The 20,636-nt window shown below is 42.2% G+C and overlaps 1 protein-coding gene across 1 annotated transcript in view; it reads right to left on the bottom strand.

Annotated features, from left to right (window-relative positions):
* Positions 1 to 17,782: 17,782 nt before the first annotated feature.
* LOC147626738 (uncharacterized) overlaps positions 17,783 to 20,636 on the bottom strand; it is a 37,227-nt gene continuing 34,373 nt past the window's right edge. Inside the window, exons 7-8 of the mRNA XM_086816979.1 lie at positions 18,226 to 18,554; positions 17,783 to 18,133 (exon numbers count right to left, since the gene is read on the bottom strand). Coding sequence (XP_086673105.1) covers positions 17,855 to 18,133; positions 18,226 to 18,554 — 608 coding nt within the window. The 3' untranslated portion in view covers positions 17,783 to 17,854. The remainder of the gene's footprint in view (positions 18,134 to 18,225; positions 18,555 to 20,636) is intronic.

Below are 20,636 nucleotides of genomic sequence, written 5' to 3'. Positions count from 1 at the left end.
AAAGAGTTGCCAAAACTTGGTATTCGTCATGTCAACGAGTTTCCAAAACCCGGTATTTGGCATATTTCAATGTGACCACCCTATGGCCATGTAAATATTTGACCATGCTAATTTGTTGGCAAAACTATATGCCTTGATTGAGATTGAAGACCAAGCATCATTGCTTGTCCATTGATCCCTTGGCATATCCTTGAGGATGAGGATAACGAGCTTGAAAAAACAACATATGTGGCTACTATGGTTGGGTCAAGGATAGAGTAATGACATAGATGAAGGAGAGGGGAGCGGGCCATGGCGCAATTTGTTTTCTAAAAGGGGGGAGTATAGATGGTTTAAAATACGGGTTTAGGATAAAAGTGTGCATGTAAGTGTGTGCACACACGTACAAGTGTGTTTTGGGCTTGTGCACATGCATGTGTGTGTTAAGATAGTATGCACGTGCATGTTCACACTGATTGAGAATTCTTGATCATGTTCATTGATTGAGAACACTTGAGCCTTGCAAAGTAGGGAGAAGAAGAAGAGAATGCAAGGGTCTTACACTGACTTACACCTCTTGCTCCACTCTTGGTAGAGTAACCCTCTCTTGTGGAGAGCTAGGGTCCTCAACCTTGCCTCATTTGTTGTCACCACAAAGGAGCTTTGCATATGGGTGGAAAGCAAAGAGAGAGAGAGCTATGTAAAGCTCAACCTCTACTTCAATGCCATGGTGAGTGAGAGCAAAGAGAGGTAGAGCTATGGAAAGCTCAACCTCTACTTCGATGCCCTGGTGAGTGAAAGCATGAGAGAGTAGTCAAGAGAATGAGAGGGGGAGAAGACGACATACATCAACACCATCAATCACCCACACAATCCTAAGCATGTATGCAACAAAGAAGAAGAGAAAGCATACAAGCAACTTCAATCACAAGAGCAAGAAGACTCAAACTCAATTGTGAGAATGGGATTATGTGTGTTCTCATTCGTCAAAATGTCTTATATACAAGACTCATTTGTACAATGTCCGATTGCCCAAATGATGTCCAGGGGCCCAATAAATCTGTCTAAGCTAGGTTCTTAGAGTAATTGTACATTATTGACATTACACGGGCCATAAGCTTAGTGTTTGACTATCTTCTGACATTACACAAGTCTTAAGCTCAGAGATTTCCCATAATCATTTTACATAAAGTGTATTATGTGGTATAAAAATATGGCTTGAAATTGTTTCCGTGTGTTCGGAGTAATATTAGCCAATGTGGTTTTAGTATACCCCCTCCCTAAGCCCTGTTTGTTCTTGAAATCAGCAATGAAGCTCACTGGGAGGCTAGTGAGATAAAAGTCGTTGAAGTTCCAATAGCAGTGGAACTGGGACTTCGTGTACTAGGTGGTATGATGAAAGGCTTTGTAGGATGTCCAGAAGGCAGTTTAAAATATATCTTGGAATGTGAGAATGCACCAACCTTGCATCCTCTGTACTTGCTTATAGTAGCCGAGTATCTAGCGAAGAGTTGGGCCCTTGTCGATGTCAAAGGGAACTCCACAAAAAGGATGATGATGAGCCAAAAAAAGCAAATGGTAATGACCATGTTAGGGTCAGGCACGGCATCATAATCTTGGATGAACTTACACATTGTGGAAAGCATCCACTCTTTATGTAGAAGGAGGGGTGGGTTGAGGTGGACGTATCATAGCTTTTGGTTCTTCTTTAGCTCTTGGTAAAATAGGTTCCAAGCCCATGTGTGTGTTCGGTTGTCGGGAAAGAAATAAAGCTGATCTTGAGGTACCTTGGAGCATGGCAGCCAATACTTGGCCTCGAGAAGGTAGGGTTGCCTGTTGCCACATTGGTTGCTCACCCATGAGGTCATTTGTTATTGGGCCTGCCCTGGTTTATGGTGGTCTTTTGTATCCCCCGCAGTCCTTCTTGCAATGAGATCTGGACCACTGATAGAACTTCTGTTCCAGATAAAGCATGTATCGAGCGATCAATGATCTTGCTGGTATTGGGGGTAGGGTCAGGGTGCTGTTGCTTTGCTCCATGATCCTAAGGGCTCTATCAATGTCAATCCTGTTGGGAGGATCATGCTATAGTTGAATGGGCAATTAGGGGGATGCACCTGCTCTGCTACTCTCTAACGAGGGGTGGGGGTGCTGGGATCTCGCCTTCTTCTAAGAACTGTGAGGGGAGAGAGATGATCTCACCTTCTTTAACGAGGGGAGAGAGGGGTGATGGCTTGCGAAGGTGAGGCCTTGGAGTTACACTTAGCCCAAGATTTATCAGTATACTCTGGAGTGGGTATTGTAGAATTTTGAGATTAGGTTTTAAATCTCCTAAATGGTGAACACATGGTTAAAATCAATTGTGCCTTATACAAATGGTAATATTTTGCTTCTCTTAGGTTTTGGGGATGTGGAATCATCCAATCAAAAGAAATAAGTCACAGTAGTTCTCGTATTCATTTGATGGTATTGGAAATCAAATGTTCTATGCAGGCTCTTGTGACCTTGGTGGTATGGGACACCAAGGAAAACATGTAAAAGTTCACTTTCTTGGCTTTTGTTTTTGTGGTGCTAGATTATGTTATTGATAGACTTTGTTAACCATTGCTGGTCACGGCCATAGTCTACTCTGTCTAGAGGAGGTGATGATACGAAGTGATTAGAGGGGTCTCATGACATGGACATTGAGTTTAGAGCTGAACAAGGTGGTTTAGAAGTAAACTCAAGATTGTTCTATTGTCAAACATGCTTGCTGTATGTAAAATCATTGCCTTCGTCATCAGAAAGGAGTGCTGATCCGGAGCCTGTAGCCAAGGTTTATGCGAGAAGAAGAGTGACTGTTGATTCGGACATTAGACAAGTCTCGCGGGTTGTGTACTGAGATGGAGTGCTCAAGAGTGCCCAATTGACCATATGTTAAATGGGAGTGATACAATTTATCGGGGGAAAAAGTGAGTTTCTTTTAACCCATATTTGTGTTGGCTTCCAACGAGCTCAAATTTTATGTAAAGTCACAAACCTTAACTGCTTGATATTCTAGATAAAGTCCTAAACTTGTTAATTTGGTATGGCCAAATTGCCAAGAGTGTTCAGTGTGTACTTGGGTAGGTGTGGAGGTGCTTCACACATTACTCAGGCATGGCAGATAGCCATACGGTGATCCACAAAATATTTGGGCAAGTTCTTAAAGGACTTTGCTATTTTTATTCACACTCAAGGTTGAGTCTAAGGCTACTATCACGGCCTAGTAGGACTCATAGTTAGATATTAAATCGTAGAGTTCAAAGATTGACATAGTTGTTGATTCGATGCAATTCGATCAACAATGATTTAGTGATAAAATTCCCTAATTTCGTGCTGTAGTGCCAAGGGTTTAAGGTCAATCTAATAAGCATTTCGTATAGTAAGTGGCTCGAGCATCTTGTAAGAGATGTCTCCTTCATATATTTCAACTTGGAAAAAGTATATCCATGAGTACGGAGTTACTCAACCAAATCGAGGGAAGGATTTGGAGTTTTAGATAGACATGGTAAAGTGGACCAACTCTCTACAAAGAGAGATTAAGAACATCTCTCTCTCTCTCTCTCTCTCTCTCTCTCTCTCTATATATATATATATATATATATATATATATATATATATAGAGAGAGAGAGAGAGAGAGAGAGAGATGTTCTTAATCTCTCTTTGTAGATAGATATATATATGAGAGAGAGAGAGAGAGAGATGTTCTTAATCTCTCTTTGTAGATAGATATATATATGAGAGAGAGAGAGATGTTCTTAATCTCTCTTTGTAGATAGATATATATATATATATCTATCTACAAAGAGAGATTAAGAACATCTCTCTCTCTCTCTCTCTCTCTCTGAGAACATAAGTGCTAGCTCTATCTCCATGAACATGAATGCTAACCCTAACCCTAAACCTAACAAAAAAGATGAAAATGAATTTTATAAAAATAGAGAGAGAGAGAGAGAGAGAGAGAGAGAGAGAGAGAGAGAGAGAGAGAGAGAGAGAGAGGAAGGGAGAGAGAGAGAGAGAGAGAGAGAGAGAGAGAGAGAGAGAGAGAATGGAATGCTCGTTCACTTCTCTGAAAAACGTGTAGAATGGGATTTTTGCTTTGTTTCCTCCTCTAATTCTTACAATTTCAGGTATCTCCCCAATTGATTTGATAGAGAGCTAGAGCTAGTCTCAAGCTATCTATTGATGCCTACAATGCATTAAGAAACCTAACTAATATTAATTTGCTAATTAAGCTATGGTGCAAACTTAATGAAAGAAGAACAAAAAACTAAAAATTTGCATGAATGTAAAGGGCAAAGATTGAACACTTGCTTGCTTTTCCTACACTCGGTGAAGACCTCAATGCTCCAATGCTCTTTGATCTCCATTACTCCATTGAACATCATCAAACAAGCAAGCAAGCAAACAAACTCAAACACAAGCAAACAACTGGTGGATTTGCACTCCAACCAGGCCAAATGAGGACTCTAGCAAATGAAGCAAGTAAGCTAAGTGCATTCCCCGGCACGCAACGACACCAAAGATGTTAATCCTAACATACTACCTTGCACACAAGAGAGGGAAAGAAGAAGAAGAGACAACCATGCAAGAGTCGAGGGGTCGGAGATGTACACTTAGCCAACCTTAATGAGGGTTAACTCCCCGATGTGAGGCCGCTAGGGGCTCACTCTGCCTCCACTTGTGTCACCCAAGTGGAGATTCAAGAGCTAGGTAGAGAGAAAGAAGTAGGGAGCTATGGAAAGCTCAACCTTCACTTCATGTCACATGCATGTAAGAGGGACATTGGTAGAGAGCAAAGAGAGGGGACAGGAGAGGAGAAGCAATATCATCACCATTCCTACAAGCATACACAACCAACAATCGAGCATGCAAGTAACAACAAGAAAGCATGCATCCACAACAAGAGAGAGAGAGAGAGAGAGAGAGAGAGAGAGAGAGAGAGGAAAAATTCAAATGAGACTAATGGGATTGTCCCTTTTCATATTTCATAAAATGTCTTATATACAAGAGCTCTTAGTTTACAATGGCCGGCCGCCCATTTACAATTGGGGGCCCAAAACTAGTCTTTAGCTCTATGTACAACTCTTTCCTATGATCGGCATTATACAAGCCGTAAGCTCAATCATCTCATGTCTATTTTATCATTAAGTGCTTTGTGCATATACAAAAATAAGTTACAATGAGCATAGCCACGCTTGAAAAGAAATGTTAACAAGAGTGGTTAACACAAACAGATGCACACTACGAACCTAGGCATTGAGTGGGTCTATTTAGAGCTACCCAAGTTTCATAGGAAATCAAGTTATGACTTGATCCCGTATCAATCAATGCAATGCTCTGTGTTTGTTTACCCTTTGTAGAGACACGTACACTGAGGCATGCAGATTCAATGTCCAGGTCATCCTCTTCAAGAAGCAAAGTGAGTGAGGCCATGTTTACATGTAGCATTTTCCCTTGGAGTCTCTGTTTTGTTTTGGCTTCTCTAGCCTTGGCTTCCTCTCGAGCGTGTTTGATTTTTTCTTTTTCTAGCTCTTTTGTTTGTTTCAGAAGATGCTCTTGTACGAGAATTTCTTGGGTCAGGGATTCGTAATATTTTTTTACCTTACTTCCCTTGATATACCCCTTCATTTCTACCTCAATTGTTTCGATTCTGGCTGACCCTTGTGAGATGATCTTGGACACTCCAAAAGGTCCTAACCCTTAGTATTTCAATTTCTTTTTCTTGGTGTTTCCAACACCATACATGAGGACAAGGTCTCCTTTTTCAAGTTCCTTATATTTTAGGTTATGGTCAAACCAATGTTTTCTCCATAGTTCCTTGGCCATAAGCCCATGTGATGCAATTATGGGTTTTATCAAGTTTCTCTAAGTCAGTCAACCTCTCAGCTAACACATTTTCTATGAGCCTTTCTTGTACCGCATAAGTAGGCTTGGAACTAGGAATTCCATAGGCAGGTTCTCCATTTGGAATTCTTGACAAATGGTCTACCAAAACATGTGTTCCCTTTCTCACCGTAATCGTAAAGTCGAATTCCAGGAGTAAAAGCAACCATTGTGTGATCCTCCCCGTGGTGCATGGTTTGTTCACCATATATAATAAGGCCTGATGATTCATAAAAAATACAAACTTGTTGTCCAACAAGTAATGTCTATATTTCTTAACAGCATATACCATGGCCAACCCTTCACGCTCAGTTGTGGTGTTGCTTATTTCTACATCATTTAGTTGTCGACTGGTAAAACAAACCAGGTAATCCAATTTGAATTCCCTAGGTTGTGCCAATACGCATCCTATAGCAAAATTTGATGCATCGATGTGCACATGGAATACGAGGTCCCAATTGGGTGGTCTCAAAATTGGTGCACTAGCTAGTGCTTACTTCAACTGATCATATGCCTTTTGGCATTCTTTAGTCCATTAAAAGATGATGATTAGTCTATACAATGGCCTAGCAATTTCAGCATAGAATATGATGAATCTTCGATAATACCCAACGTGTCCCATAATCCATAGCACACTCTTACAGTTTGTTGGCGGTGGTAATTCCAAGATTAACTTCACCTTGCTCTCATCAGTGGAAATACCATTTTTAGACACAATGTGACCTAATATAACATCGTGCTTGATCCAAAATTGACATTTTAAAGGGTTTAAGGATATATGATATAATCGACATCTCTTAAACATCGTCTTTAAGCAAGCTAGATGTTCATTCCATTGTGAGTGTGCACAAAGATCGTCAATGAATACCTCAAGCCACTTTTGTAAGTAGTCCTTGAAGGCCGTGCACATCAATCATTGGAAAATTGCAGGGGCATTATTGAGGCCAAAAGGCATAACCTTATAAGCATAGGTCCCCCACATCGTGTTAAAAGTCATCTTGTGTTGGTCTTCTCTTGGTGCAATGGACACCTGATTGTACCCTGAAAACCCAACTAAGAAGCTGTAGGCTTCCTCACCTACTACCCATTCTAATACATGCTCTGTATATAGTAATTGGTAGTGATCTTTCTTGGTAGCTGCATTGACCTTTTTGAGATCAACACAAACTCTTAGCTTCCCATTCTTTTTTGGCACGATCATGATTGGTGATAGATAATCTGTGTGCTCAATCTCGTAGATGAAATCTGCAGCTATGAGTTTATCAATTTCCTCCTTTACAATAACTACATATTTAGGATTCATTTGATATGGTTTTTGCCTAGATGATCTCGATCCTTCCATTCTTCAGCATAGTCAAGTCGTTAGCAATGTAGATAGGTTTAGGATCCTCCCCTGGCTTTGCAATGTCCACCTCTTCTTCTTCAGCAGTAGTCAAGTCATTAGCAATGTAGACAGGTTTAGGATCCTCCCCTGGGGGCTTTGCAATGTCCACCTCCTTAACTTTAGTTGGTCCGCTCGTAAGACATGGATTGGCCATTTTCCTTCACTCTTTTGGTCGTCAATTGGACCACTTTCCGCTCATCAATGGTGTAGGTTTTGAAATGGTCCAAAACTAAGAGCAGGTGTTCTTGTCATCCTCGTCATCCTTTGTCTTAGCCATCGCCTTCCTTGCGTCTCATAGTTTCAGCCAGAGCCTTATTTCGTTTCCTTCATCCAACCTTAGTGAGTTTAGGCGAATCAGGCTTTTGAAGAGTAGTTTTCTCTTCTCGTTTTCCTTCCAAGGTTATCTCCTCACCCCAATTCTTAGAGAACTCATCGTGCACCTTTGTGACTTTGAGATACCTTAGCCACCACTGGGGGTTCGTGGGTTTACTTTGACAGGGCATTACGTCGAGCGATATACCTCTTTTGTTTCCGGCACTTCCTGAGGCATTGGGTGTTGTTTGCAAGACCATGCGGTCCAGGCACTTCTGTGCTTGAGGCTTCATCCTCAGTTTCCTCTTCCATGATTTGCACATCCACCGTGCGCACTGAGGTAGTGGGAATCGTTCCCGATTCAACATAATTTGTTCCTCTGGGAGGTAACACATCTATGGTGGCAAGTACATGCATCTAGTTTTCACTAAAGTCCAGAGGTGGAAGCGATACGTACATCTTATTCTCTTCCTCTTCCTATGAGTGTTCTTTAACTTGTTGGCAGACTTGTAAGGATGTGGTTTGTTCAGTTGTGACTGAATCATCTCCAAAGAATTTTCCTTCCATGGGGTGTGCCTTCCATGTATGGAGATCAATATTCAGAATTTGCAAATCCTTTCGTTGTGTATACACTTGGTCTAATGCCTAATCGTGCACCACCTTGGCTTCCCTCATGAAGGGTTTGCCCAAGATAATATTATATGAATTTGGTTGGCGCAAGAAGTCCATTACAACAAATGCATGATGGAAATGAAACGAAAAGACCTTAAGCTTAACGTTTTTCAATAACCCCATTGGCCTTAAGGATGTTCCATCTACCATCTTAACGATTAGGTCTGCTATTTCTAACTTTGGGTTTCCCCAGTTTTCCCAATATCGCTTGGTGTGATAATGCTCACACCCACACACCTCTATCTAGAATATCAAGCACTTGGAATTGTGGCATTCATGTCATCACTCTCAAATTGGTTGATAGGTATTTGGGTGAATCTAGGTGCTCCCCTTTCCTCAGGTTCTTGGTTTTTCCCTACCAGAGGTGTCTGGCTCTCCTCTGTGGTGGACATTGGGTTCATTCTTCCTTCAACCCAATCCTTGAAATCTGCCCACAATGCTGGCATGTTGCGTGTAGCAATGGTCCAAGCAATATTTTGACAGTTGTAGATGGAATTATTGCTGAGAGACTGCCTATGTCTCTAGGTTCTCTGGCAGGTGAGGGCTCCTTCCACGTGTTTGTCTCATATTCAATCCTAGTGAATAGATGGTTCGACAATTCTTGATCTGCCTCTGTAAACATTCTTGTTTTATCAGATCACACTGAGTCCCTTGCTTGGAATCTTCTAGAATTGGAGTAGGTACATCCAATTTTATTTTCTTTAACAGCTCATTCCATGGATACACTGTATCCCTAGCCTTGTTAGCCCTCAATTTGGCTTCATGGTTGCACTAACACTCCTCTACAAGGACTTTAGCTTCCTTAAGATTTTTAATTTTCTCCTCAGCATTTGGATATTCTCCAACACCCTTGGGGGTTGCTGGTCTCTCTTTTGCCTGCTCATCTAGCCTCGGCACTTGATCATCTCCTTCCTTTGATTGGGTGGAACTAGTGTCAATGGCGGTATCTTCCTCGGATGCATCCTAAATTATGACGCACAATATGGTCAGTCCTTGATAAGATGATCAACACCACACTTATCACATTAAAGAGTTGGCATGGTGTTGGTCTAAGCTGTTATCGAGGCTGAGTTTGTCCAACATTAGCCACATTTTTTAGAGGACACTTTGCTACATGATGAGGTCCATTACAATGAAAACACTACACGGGTCCCCTTCTCATAGTCGATGTCTTTTCGCTTCCAATGTACCATGGTTTGAAACATTGGTACTGGCGTGCTATTTTGTCAGACATAATACTCCGATGTAATCTCTACTTCGCGGACAATGGTTCTTCAATCAACACCTGGTTGATCTTTGTGGTGGCTGTGGTGGAAAAATAGGTGGCACCGAGCTCACGTCCCTTGAGGCTCTTCAAGCTCATTTGTAGAAGCTGTAATCCTCCAATCTCCACCTCCACTTTGTCACCGTGGAGTCGTTCACACCACAATGCAAGGCAATCATCCTCTCACTCTCCCACACATAAGCATGGAAGAGGACTCTCTCTCTCTCTCCCCCCCCCATATTCATGTATTCATGTATCCATGTACTCCCATGTATTCATGTATTCATGTATCCATGTACTCATGTACCCCATTTTGACTAGTAGCATTAGCTTCCCATTTTGACTAGTAGCATTAGCTTCCCGCTCTCCCTAGTTGCTGCTTCCGGATGCCCTATTGATGTATTGTGGGGCTAGATACTTACCTTCAGTTCTTTCTTTTCTTTTCCAGACAGTGTATCAGATGTCACATGGTTGTAACTTGGTCTCATAGGTCACTTTGGCCTTTTGAAGACGTTAATATAACATTTCATTTCATTTCTCTCTCTCTCTCTCTCTCTCTCTCTCTCTCTCTCTCTCTCTCTCTCTCTCATAAACAAGACAAGATCTCTCATAGCACAAAGGGGGATTGTGTCTTTCCATTATGAGAAATTGCCTTATATACAATTGGCCTTGATTCACACTTGGGTGCTCAAAACTTACTAGCTAAAGCCTTGGCCGGCTAGTATCTCATAATGTACAACCTTTATATGGCCATTACATAGCACTTATTAATGTCCTCAAATGGAGGAACATCTTTGTTAATCCAAAGTGAGATTAATAGCAACATGTTTAACAAGATGATTGATATGATGCTTAAGTGGAAAGTAATTCCCTAGGGGCATGGGCATCGTGTAGCCATTTATACAATGGTGATGTGTGGACGTAGGCTAATAATGGGCTGGGGAACTTTTTCCCTCTCTAGGACATGTTTAACAAGATGATTGATATGATGCTTAAGTGGAAAATAATTCCCGGGGAGCATTGGCATCGTGTAGCCATTTATATGGTAGTGAGATGTATGGACGTATAATGGGCTGTGGCACTTTTTCCCTCTCTAGGAGGTTTTTTTCCCTAAGCGTATGTATGCACTCTTGTGAGTGTGTAAGTGACCTATCATGTCACTTCACTTGTACTTCACTCATTCTTATTAATCTACTTTGAGTGTTGTGCTTTCATCTATTGCTTACAACATCTATGTATGTGTTCGTACATTGATCTCCACTCCATAGTAATTGGTATCAGAGCAGGTTCTCGTTGCCCTTACCCCGTTGTTCTTATATTCTCCTTAAGTTTCTCTTTTGATTGTCTCAAATTGAGCTATCCTCGTACATGGGCAAGGTATACCCTATAGTGTACTGTCAACTTCGTTAACAATAGTTCACGTAATTAACATAGTTTTTTTTTTTGTGGCTCATTCGCATGTTATAACATGCGGCTCATTCGCATGTTATAAGGTTTCCTAAAAATCTTGAGGGAGTGCCAGTTCAAACTATTTTTTTTCGATTTTGGGTTTTTAACACAGCAGAGTAGCAACATTTGGTGTGCAGACATGGTTATCGTCGTCATCTTCAACATTATATCTTCGAGGTCATCTTTCAGCTTCAACAACATCATCAACATTATTATCGTTTTTTGCATTCTTGCTAAATATCATTTCCACACTCTACACTGTAATTTTTCATACATTTTGTAGGTTTCCTTCATCATTAGTGATCAATTGGCATGTTGCATTTAGTGGGCATTGACACTACGTGTAGGTAGTTGGGATATTTGTATTCTGTGTTAGAGATTAGTTATTTGCAGCAGGCAGAGTGGCAGAAAGATTTGGAATGCTTTTGCCTAAAGATAAGCTTGATTGGAGTAACTACCCATTATGGTCCTATATAATGCGCCATGTATTAGTTGCCAAAAAGGGCTTTGTTGTTATTAGCATTGAGGCATGCCATGTCTCGCCCAGTACAATATTATAGTCTTGGTACTTTGGATGGTGATACGAGTTCGGATGTAACTGTGGCATCCACGTCCACACCCCCATTAGCAAAACAAGCCAGATGGGATGCACAAGCACATGCATTAGTGACACTTAAGTGAAAAGAAGCATTATTCCTCACATTTGCTCATGTAAAATTGTGAAGCATGCTTGGGATGCACTTGTTGCACTTTACTAGGTGGGTAACGAGGCACGAGTGGCCTACTTATGCAAGAAGCTAGAGTCATAGCATATGAATGCGAAAGATTTAATGGATAACTTCCTTATATAAGGATTAAATATCTCAGGAAGCGACAGTTTTCATGTATTGATGAGGCTTATTCGAATAATTCTTTTGTATGTACTGTTCTCACAGCTCTACTGGAATCATAAGTACTAAGATTTTGTATCTACACTTCAGCTCATGAAGGGTGACCCAATGCTCTTACTTTTGATGAGTTCATATGCTCTTACAAGAAGAAAAATCTCAACAAAAGTAAACTAGTATGCGTGTGGGAGATGAGGCATTTGGTGGCCAGTCAAAAAGGTAAAGACAAAGCCTTTTTTTTCTCAGGGTGGCTATAAGACAAAAGGTTGCTTTTGCGGTTTAGTTTTAACGGCCTATTACTACACCAGTAGAGACAGGTGCTAATCTCCGGATGTAGATGAACCATTTGATGCATCACGTTGTTGGATGTTTCATCTATTTATGTAATATACGAGTCTAAACATTCAGTTTGGGGTCTCCCAGTTGAGCCGGTTTATGCACAATCTTGAAAGTAAGCATTGGTAGGGTGCCAAGTAAGTATTAAGATACTGATAGGGTACTTAACCCCTTGGCTTATTCTATGCTAAGGGGAATGATGTTCAACTGCATGCTTTCAGTGATTCCGATTGGGCTTGATGTTATGACACATGAAGTATTCATATACTTACAGGGCACTTAATCCCTTAGCTTATTTTGTGCTAAGGGGAGTGATGTTCAGCTGCATGGTTTCAGTGATTTTGATTGGGTTGGATGTTATGACACATGAGTATCCATTAGTGGCTTGTTACCATATTATAGTAGTGATGTGTGTGAACACACTTAGGACCGCCGGGGCACTTTTTCCCTCACTAGGAGGTTTTTTCCCCCGTGCATTGTATATACGCCCATTATCTTCTAGGGCTTGTTATCTTTCATTTTTGGCACTCATAATACACTACTGTGTTGTGCTCAAGCTTCCTCATCTTCTTGAAGTTGTGTGTGCATTCCTGCAACCCTAATTCCAACAATTGGTATCAGAGCAGGCTTCCTCCTCCCGGGCAGCATCACCGGCACCTGCCGCTTCATCTCCTCCGATTGCGACGAGGTTTCACGAGCGTCTGCAGCACAGGTCGATTTTATACAGGTTTACCTCTTACAGACAGCATTTACATCTAGTAGTACGGTCATTGGCCATGGCTGACAACAATGATGTATTCCGCATGTTGGCTGCTGAGGATAAGTTGGATGGCACCAACTATCCATTGTGGGCATATATGATGCGACATGTATTGGTAGCAAAGGGGTTATGGAACATTGTGCAGGGTATTGATGCACGTCCTATTGTGGCTGGGAATGCTGCAAACACATCAGAAACAGGTACTGTTGATGATGGTGCAGGCACAAGTGCTGTAGCAGGCTGTTCGAGAACCACCACTTTCAGCAGAGCAGATTCGTTGGGATGGTAGAGATGCGCAGGCTCATGCCTTGATTGCGCTGTCTGTCAAACGTACCATTATCCCACATATTCGCTCCTGCAGGACTTCTAAGGATGCTTGGGATGTACTTGCCACATTGTATCAGGCAAGAAATGAGGCTCGTGTTGCTTACCTCCGAAAACAGTTGGAGAGTGAGCATATGAACGAAGGTGATTCTATGGATAGCTTTTTGACAAAGATCAAGGATTTCAAAGAGCAGCTCATTTCTGCAGATGAAATCCTGTCAGACAGTTCACTTGTGCAGACTGTTTTGAATGGTCTACCAGATTCTTATCAGGGTTTTGCTTCCACTCTTCGCTTGATGATGAAAGGCAATCCCAATGCCTTATCATTTGAGGAGTTAGTTTCTGTTTTGCTGCAAGAAGACCAGTCAAGGCAAAACAGGAATATTATGCGTGTCGCAGATCAAGCTTTCGTTGCTAGTCAGAGAAGCGGGAAAGGTAAAGCTGGCTTTTCTTCTAGTAAGCAGAAATCTGCAAATGCTGCGCAACCAAAGAAGGAAGACAAAGATGAGAAGAAGGGTGACAAACAGAAGACATTTTGCAAGTACTGTAAGGGAAATGATCATGTCATCAAAGCGTGTCCTAAGCTGGCTGCGAAAGAGGCTAAGAAGAAAGAGGCTGGTATGGCTGTTGTTGCAGATGCCTCTCCTTCTAACAATGAATCTGCTAATGTTGTTCAAGATACAGAATGGGCATTCAATGCGCAGTGCAGTTATGACCCATCTTTGCATGACACATGTATGTCTGCAGTAGATTCAGATGTATGGTACTTTGACAGTGGTGCCACTAAGCATATCACCTCGCAGCGCAGTTTATTCACTTTCCTTGAGTCTGCTCCCACAGGGAATACTGTCACTTGTGCCAATAACTCCTCTTATCCCGTTAAAGGAGTTGGACAGATTGTGCTGAATGTTGCAAATTGCAACACCTTTACACTTTTTGATGCATTGTATGTGCCAGGGATCAAAAAGAATCTGCTGTCAGTCTCCGCATTTGCCAAAACAGGTTTGGTTGTAAAATTTGTGGATGACAGATGTACTGTTCATGATCTCTCTTGTGGTGACATCATTGTAGCATCTGGTTCACTATGTCGAGGGCTGTATAAGCTCAATATGGATGGCAAATGTGTAGAGGATTCAGCATGTGCTATTATGGATACGCAGGCTATTTCAAATGCAAAACTGTGGCATGCACGTTTTGGTCATCTGAATTTTGCAAGTTTGCTGCGCCTGCAGAAATCTGAAATGGTGTCTTCTTTGCCTAAGCTTGAGGCACCTGTCAAGCATGTTTGTGAGGGCTGCATATTGGGTAAAATGCAGCGTGCTTCCTTTCCCAAAGATGGATCAGTGAGAGCTGAACGCAGATTGCAGCTTGTTCACAGTGATGTTTGTGGTCCCATGCAAACTCCATCATTTGGAAACTACCTTTACTTCGTGACTTTCATTGATGATTTTACCAGGCATGCATGGGTATATCCTTTGAAGGCAAAGTCCGAAGTGTTTTTGTGCTTCAAACAGTTTTTGGTTATGGCTGAAAATGTGTCAGAAAGTAAGATGGGCACCCTCCGTTCAGATCGAGGGGGGGAGTATATGTCTTCAGAATTTAATGCATTTCTGGCTGAGCGTGGGATAAAACACCAATGTACAGTGCCGTATACACCACAGCAAAATGGTGTGGCTGAGAGAAAAAACAGGTCTCTCATGGAAATGGCAAGATGTATGGTTAAGAGTCAAAGTCTACCACATGGTTTTTGGCTTGAGGCTGTCATGTGTGCCACTTATGTACTAAACAGGTGTCCCACCAAAGCATTACAGGTTGTCACTCCATATGAGGCTTGGCATAGCCGCAAGCCATCTGTTGGCCATTTACGTGTTTTTGGTTGCCTGGCATATGCATTAGTGCCTGTGCAACATCGCAGAAAATTGGATGACAAAGCTGTCAAATGTATTTTTGTTGGATATAGTGCTGAGAGCAAAGGCTATCGTTTGTATCATCCACAGACAAAGCGCATTTTGGTTAGCCGTGATGTTGTATTTGTGGAAGATGCAGTTCAGCCCTTGGTTTCATGTACTAAGGAGACAGATATCAGCTCACGTGATGTCTATGATACATTGTTGCCTCTTTTCAGTGGTGCACAGTCAAGTGCAATACCTCATGAGGCAGTTTTTCAGCCTATGCAGGTTTTAAATGATGGCACAGATCAGCCTATATCTGATGCAGATGTGCATGATGCACTTGAGGATGAGAGACAAGAGATTGAGGGCTCTAGGAACATGCCTAGATGGCTGGTGCAGACTTTGCGTGACAGCAAGTTGGATGCCCCTTTGTCTAGTCGCACTCGTTCTGGCTCTCATGGTGCCTCTTATGCGTCAGATTGTTATGCATTGGCTGTTTCTAGTATGTGCGATGAAAGTGAGCCTGTTTCATTTGATGAGGCACAAAGTTCAGAAAATTGGATGGCTGCTATGCAAGCAGAATACGATGCTATTATGAAGAATAGTACATGGTCTTTATGTGACTACACTCTATCAGACAGCTGTTGGTTGCCTCATTTATGTATGCATTACGAGGCCAGACATTCAGTTTGCAGTCTCACAGGTGAGCAGATTTATGCATAGCCCAGGCATTAAGCATTGGCAGGCAGTGAAGCGTATCTTTCGCTATTTGAGTGGTACTCGGCATCTTGGGTTGTTTTATCCCAAGGGGGGATCATTGCCGCCAGATTTACATGTTTTTTCAGATTCTGACTGGGCTGGTTGTTATGACACACGCGTGTCCACGAGTGGTTTTTGCTTCATGCTTGGAAGCTCATGCATATCATGGTTGAGCAAGAAGCAGCCTACTGTGGCCACTTCTAGTTGTGAAGCTGAGTACAGGGCAGCTTTCACAGCTACGGTTGAGTGTGTGTGGCTCAGACGCCTTATGGCTGATTTGGGTGTTGGGCAGCCATCTGCCACCACCATCTTCACTGACAGTCAGAGCGCATTGGCAGTTGCGCGGAACCCAGTGTTCCATGCTCGTACGAAGCACATTGAGGTGCACTACCATTATGTCAGGGAGAGACTCTCTGCAGGAGAGATCAGTTTGGCTTATGTGCCAACACAGGATAACCTTGCAGACCTTTTCACAAAGGCTCTGCCTCGTGAGAAGTTCGAAGCTTTTCGCAAAGCTTTGGGCTTACTCCCTTTTGTGGATTCGTCCACATAGCTAGACACTTCCCTATACATGAGTGCTAGCTCTTGTTCACCGCATCACTCCAGGGGGGATTTGTTACCATATTATAGTAGTGATGTGTGTGAACACACTTAGGACCGCCGGGGCACTTTTTCCCTCACTAGGAGGTTTTTTCCCCCGTGCATTGTATATACGCCCATTATCTTCTAGGGCTTGTTATCTTTCATTTTTGGCACTCATAATACACTACTGTGTTGTGCTCAAGCTTCCTCATCTTCTTGAAGTTGTGTGTGCATTCCTGCAACCCTAATTCCAACATGGCTTTTACTTTCACCTTGGTGATTCATGTATATCATGGCTCAGTAAAGTGGTGGCCACTTGAGTTGTGAAGCTGAGTACAAGGTAGATTTTACAGCGACAGTGGAGTGTGTATGGCTCAGACACCTTTTGGCAAATCTTGGTGGATAATAGTTCCCTACCTCCATATTCTCACTGATAAACTAGAGTGCATTAGCCGACGATGATGACCCCAGTGTTTCATGCTCGCACAAAGCACATTGAGGTGTATTATCATTATATCAAGGAGAGGCTCATTTTGTAGGAGAGATTAGGCTGGCTTATGTCTTTACACATGACAACGTGACATATATGTTCATGAAGGCTCTCTTATGAGAGAAATACAAAGCTTTCCATTTGGGGATTGATCAGCCACATGATCTATGTGCATGTTCACATCATCGCTATAGGGGGGATTTATAGCCATTTATATGGTAGTGATGTGTGGACATAGGCTAACAATAGGCCGGGTTACTTTTTCCCTCTTTAGGAGGTTTTTCCTTCCAAGCATATGTACGCACTCTTATAAGTGTATAAGTGACCTTATCATGTCACTTCACTTGTACTTCACTCATTCTCATCAATCTACTTTGAGTGTTGTGCTTCCATTTATCTCTCCTTGCTTGCTGCATCTATGTGTGTGTTGTTACATTGATCTCCATTTCAACATATGGGTCCATGGTGTAGTGGTGTTTTAAGTTGGATGCAAGGTTGCTTTTTGACGCGTACGACCTCCCCCATGAAAAAAATGGAAGTGACCTTAGGCTTGTGTTTTATTGCCTTTAGTGTATTTTTTAAGTCAAGTGAGAACTTCACAAGTATTTGACATGTGAAATGTGGGCATGACAAATGGTGATAGAGGTGGGCATGTATTTCTTTATATTATATTTCACATGAAATGTGTTACAACAGATTGGGTGGCAAATTATTTGTATAACAAGGGGTATTGCTTGTTGAGTTTGATCCATTTAAATTATGTGGACTCCTACCATATGTTAACCATTGTTCAAGGATATAGGTGACGTGGAAGAGAGAGAGAGAGAGAGAGAGAGAGAGAGTTCAAGATAGCATTTCATGCAGCTGCGACGGCAGGTTTGGCTCCGGTGAGCTTCTGGAGAAGGGTCTCGGAGTAGCCGGGGGAGTAGTAGTGCACGATCTCGATGGGGTAGTAGGTGTTGATTTTGTCGACGTGCTCTTTCAGCTCGCTGCCTGGCTCCAGCGGCAGCAGCTTCTGCAGCTTCTCAAACCCCCCCGACGTCACAAACCTCGTCCGCGCATCCGCATCGTTGGGCAACACCTTGGCCAGCTGTGCCACCACAAACTTCAGTATACCCTCAGGTAGCCTCGGCCCCTATCCACAGCACCACACATGAAAACCACTTAAAATAAAATAAATGCTTCTCAGTGTACGGCAATGCATTATACCCCCCACCCCTCGCTTACTTGCAGCAATGCATCCAAAGCAGGGAGATGTGTCAGATGATCTATTATGGCTTTCAATGCTCTCTTGCACTTGTTTTGCAAGTCCTCGCTGCTGCTCGGCGAAAGGAATGCTGATACTAACTTTGGAAGCACCCCAGCCTCAGCAATTGCTAAAGCATGTACCGGACTATGCCGCCCTATCTGTCCCAGAGACCATGTGCTGGCACTCTTGATGTGATCTTCTTGTTCATTACAGAGGGCATCAAGAAGAGGGGGGATGCCAGTTGATGCTATTACTACATTTGCTAATGTCTCATCGAATGCTGCAACATATCCAAGTGCCATGATACCTGCATTCATGAAAACTTTAAGTCTCTCTCTCTCTCTCTCTCTCTCTCTCTCTCTCTCTCTCAAAATTTACATTTACTTTGTTTATGCATTGTATCATAGTATTTACACATCTACAATTGTACGTGCACACTGTTACCTGTAAGCTGTATGTACATTTTCGGACACAGTACTATGCAGTACAATGGCAGCCTATTTATTTTCAGAATTTTCAGACTTTCCAAAATTTTAGAAATTCAGAATCTTCAAAACTTCATGCTGTATAATTTCAGAATTTCAGTTTTTTCGGTGTTGTCGTTCATACTACATGGTTCAAAGTTGAAGTTGTATAATTTCTTAATTTCAGATTTATAATGCCTAGAGACATCCAGGGTAGGGCTGGTCATGGTCAGGGGGGTATCCTAGGGGGGATGAATGATATTCCACCTCAGGCTGAGGCAAATGTTTTCATATGGTAACCTATCATTCTTCCAAACATGTGCTTCATTCAGGTGTTTGATTGGAACTATGCTCTCCCCCAAGGACAAACAGTCCCAATCACATCATCCGGTAGAACACTTGTGCTTATGTGCCAGGGTTTTCAGAGATAGAAAGAAGAGTTTAGTGGAATCACACATAACACACACAAAGAGTCCTAAACTACTGATTTGGAGTACGTACAACAAGAATGTGATATAACTAAAATTCAATACAATGGAGGGTTGAGAATGAAGTGTCAATTCACAGCTAGAGCTCTACTGAAAATCTCTTGGCCAGTCCACGCTTGTTGAGAAATTGTTGTAGACTTGTGCTAAGACGAATCAGATGATTTTGATGATTTTGTCATGCACGTATATATACACAACGTTATTGGTGGGGTCGGGCATCTTTAATCATGTCGGGCTGTTATAATTACCCACAACCAATAATAATACTTTGTATTCCCACGTGTGGGCTGCCCATGGCCTGTCCGCCCAAATACACACCTGATTTGCTGCTCAGCTGCCATCTCTGCAGCCCGACTGTGTGTGCCTGCTGCTCGGGCTGCCATCTCTGCTGCCTGACTATGTGTGCTTGCTGCCTGGAGTGCCATCTTTGCTGCTCGAATGTCCTTCAGGCCTAGCTACCTTGTGCCGATTGTGAGGATTATGTTGTTAATCCCTCATATTGTGTACTAATTACTACTTAAGTACTTAACTTAGAGAACAAGAACCTTCAGGGGAACACTTGAGAGAAGATTGAATTGACTTGATTAAACTGAGTACAATAGGTCTGTTATGTTGGAGATGAAGAGACACATTTGAAGAGGCATGTCCTTAGATGAAAGCACATGACCATAGACGAAAGGATACAACTTTAGGCTAAGGGATGTGTCTATTCGATGTAGAGGCACAACCATTCATCAAGGGATACAACCATTCATCGAAGGGATGTGGCTATTCGATGAAGAGGTACATCCTTTGGCGAAGAGTCGCAACCAATCGAGGGTAGGGGTTCCCTTGGCTGGTTACTCTTTGCATCTGCAACAGGAATCGGCAATGAAGAGAGGATCTGATACATACATACGTCACAATCGTGACATTCCCTCCCATTTAAAATAAAACCCATGTGTCAAATAATAGACATCCGCTTGTCAATGAACTCCTGAAGAAGATTAGGGTACTGCTGCATTTCTTCATCTGTTTGCCAAGTGGAATCAGACTCATCCAAATCCATCCACTTCACAAGAAATTCTGTAGTCAACTTTCTTCTTGTTTCCTTCTGTCGCACGTCAAGAATTACTTCTGGAACAAGGATAATATGGTCATCTTCAATTTTTGGTACATATGAAGATAAGTCTAGAACAGGCGAATCTCCTTGAACATATTGTTTGAGCTAAGAAATGTGAAAAGTCGGATGAACCTTTCCCCATGAAGGTGGAAGTTCCAACTTGTAACTGACAACTGAATTTTTCTTAAGAATCTTGAAAGGCCCATAGAAGCGAGGCCGCAACTTTGGAAAAACTGACTTTAGTATTTTGTAGCGGTGAGGTGCCACATATAACAAGACCAAATCTCCTTCTTGAAAATCTGCATGTCGACGATGCCAACTGATCTGCCAATGCC

The sequence above is a fragment of the Cibotium barometz genome, chromosome 22, assembly GCF_041138505.1.
Source record: "Cibotium barometz isolate CiBa-2024 chromosome 22, ASM4113850v1, whole genome shotgun sequence".
Classification (NCBI taxonomy): Eukaryota; Viridiplantae; Streptophyta; class Polypodiopsida; order Cyatheales; family Cibotiaceae; genus Cibotium; species Cibotium barometz.
Note: the sequence above shows the minus strand (reverse complement) of the source record. Positions and strands in the feature narration are given on the sequence as shown.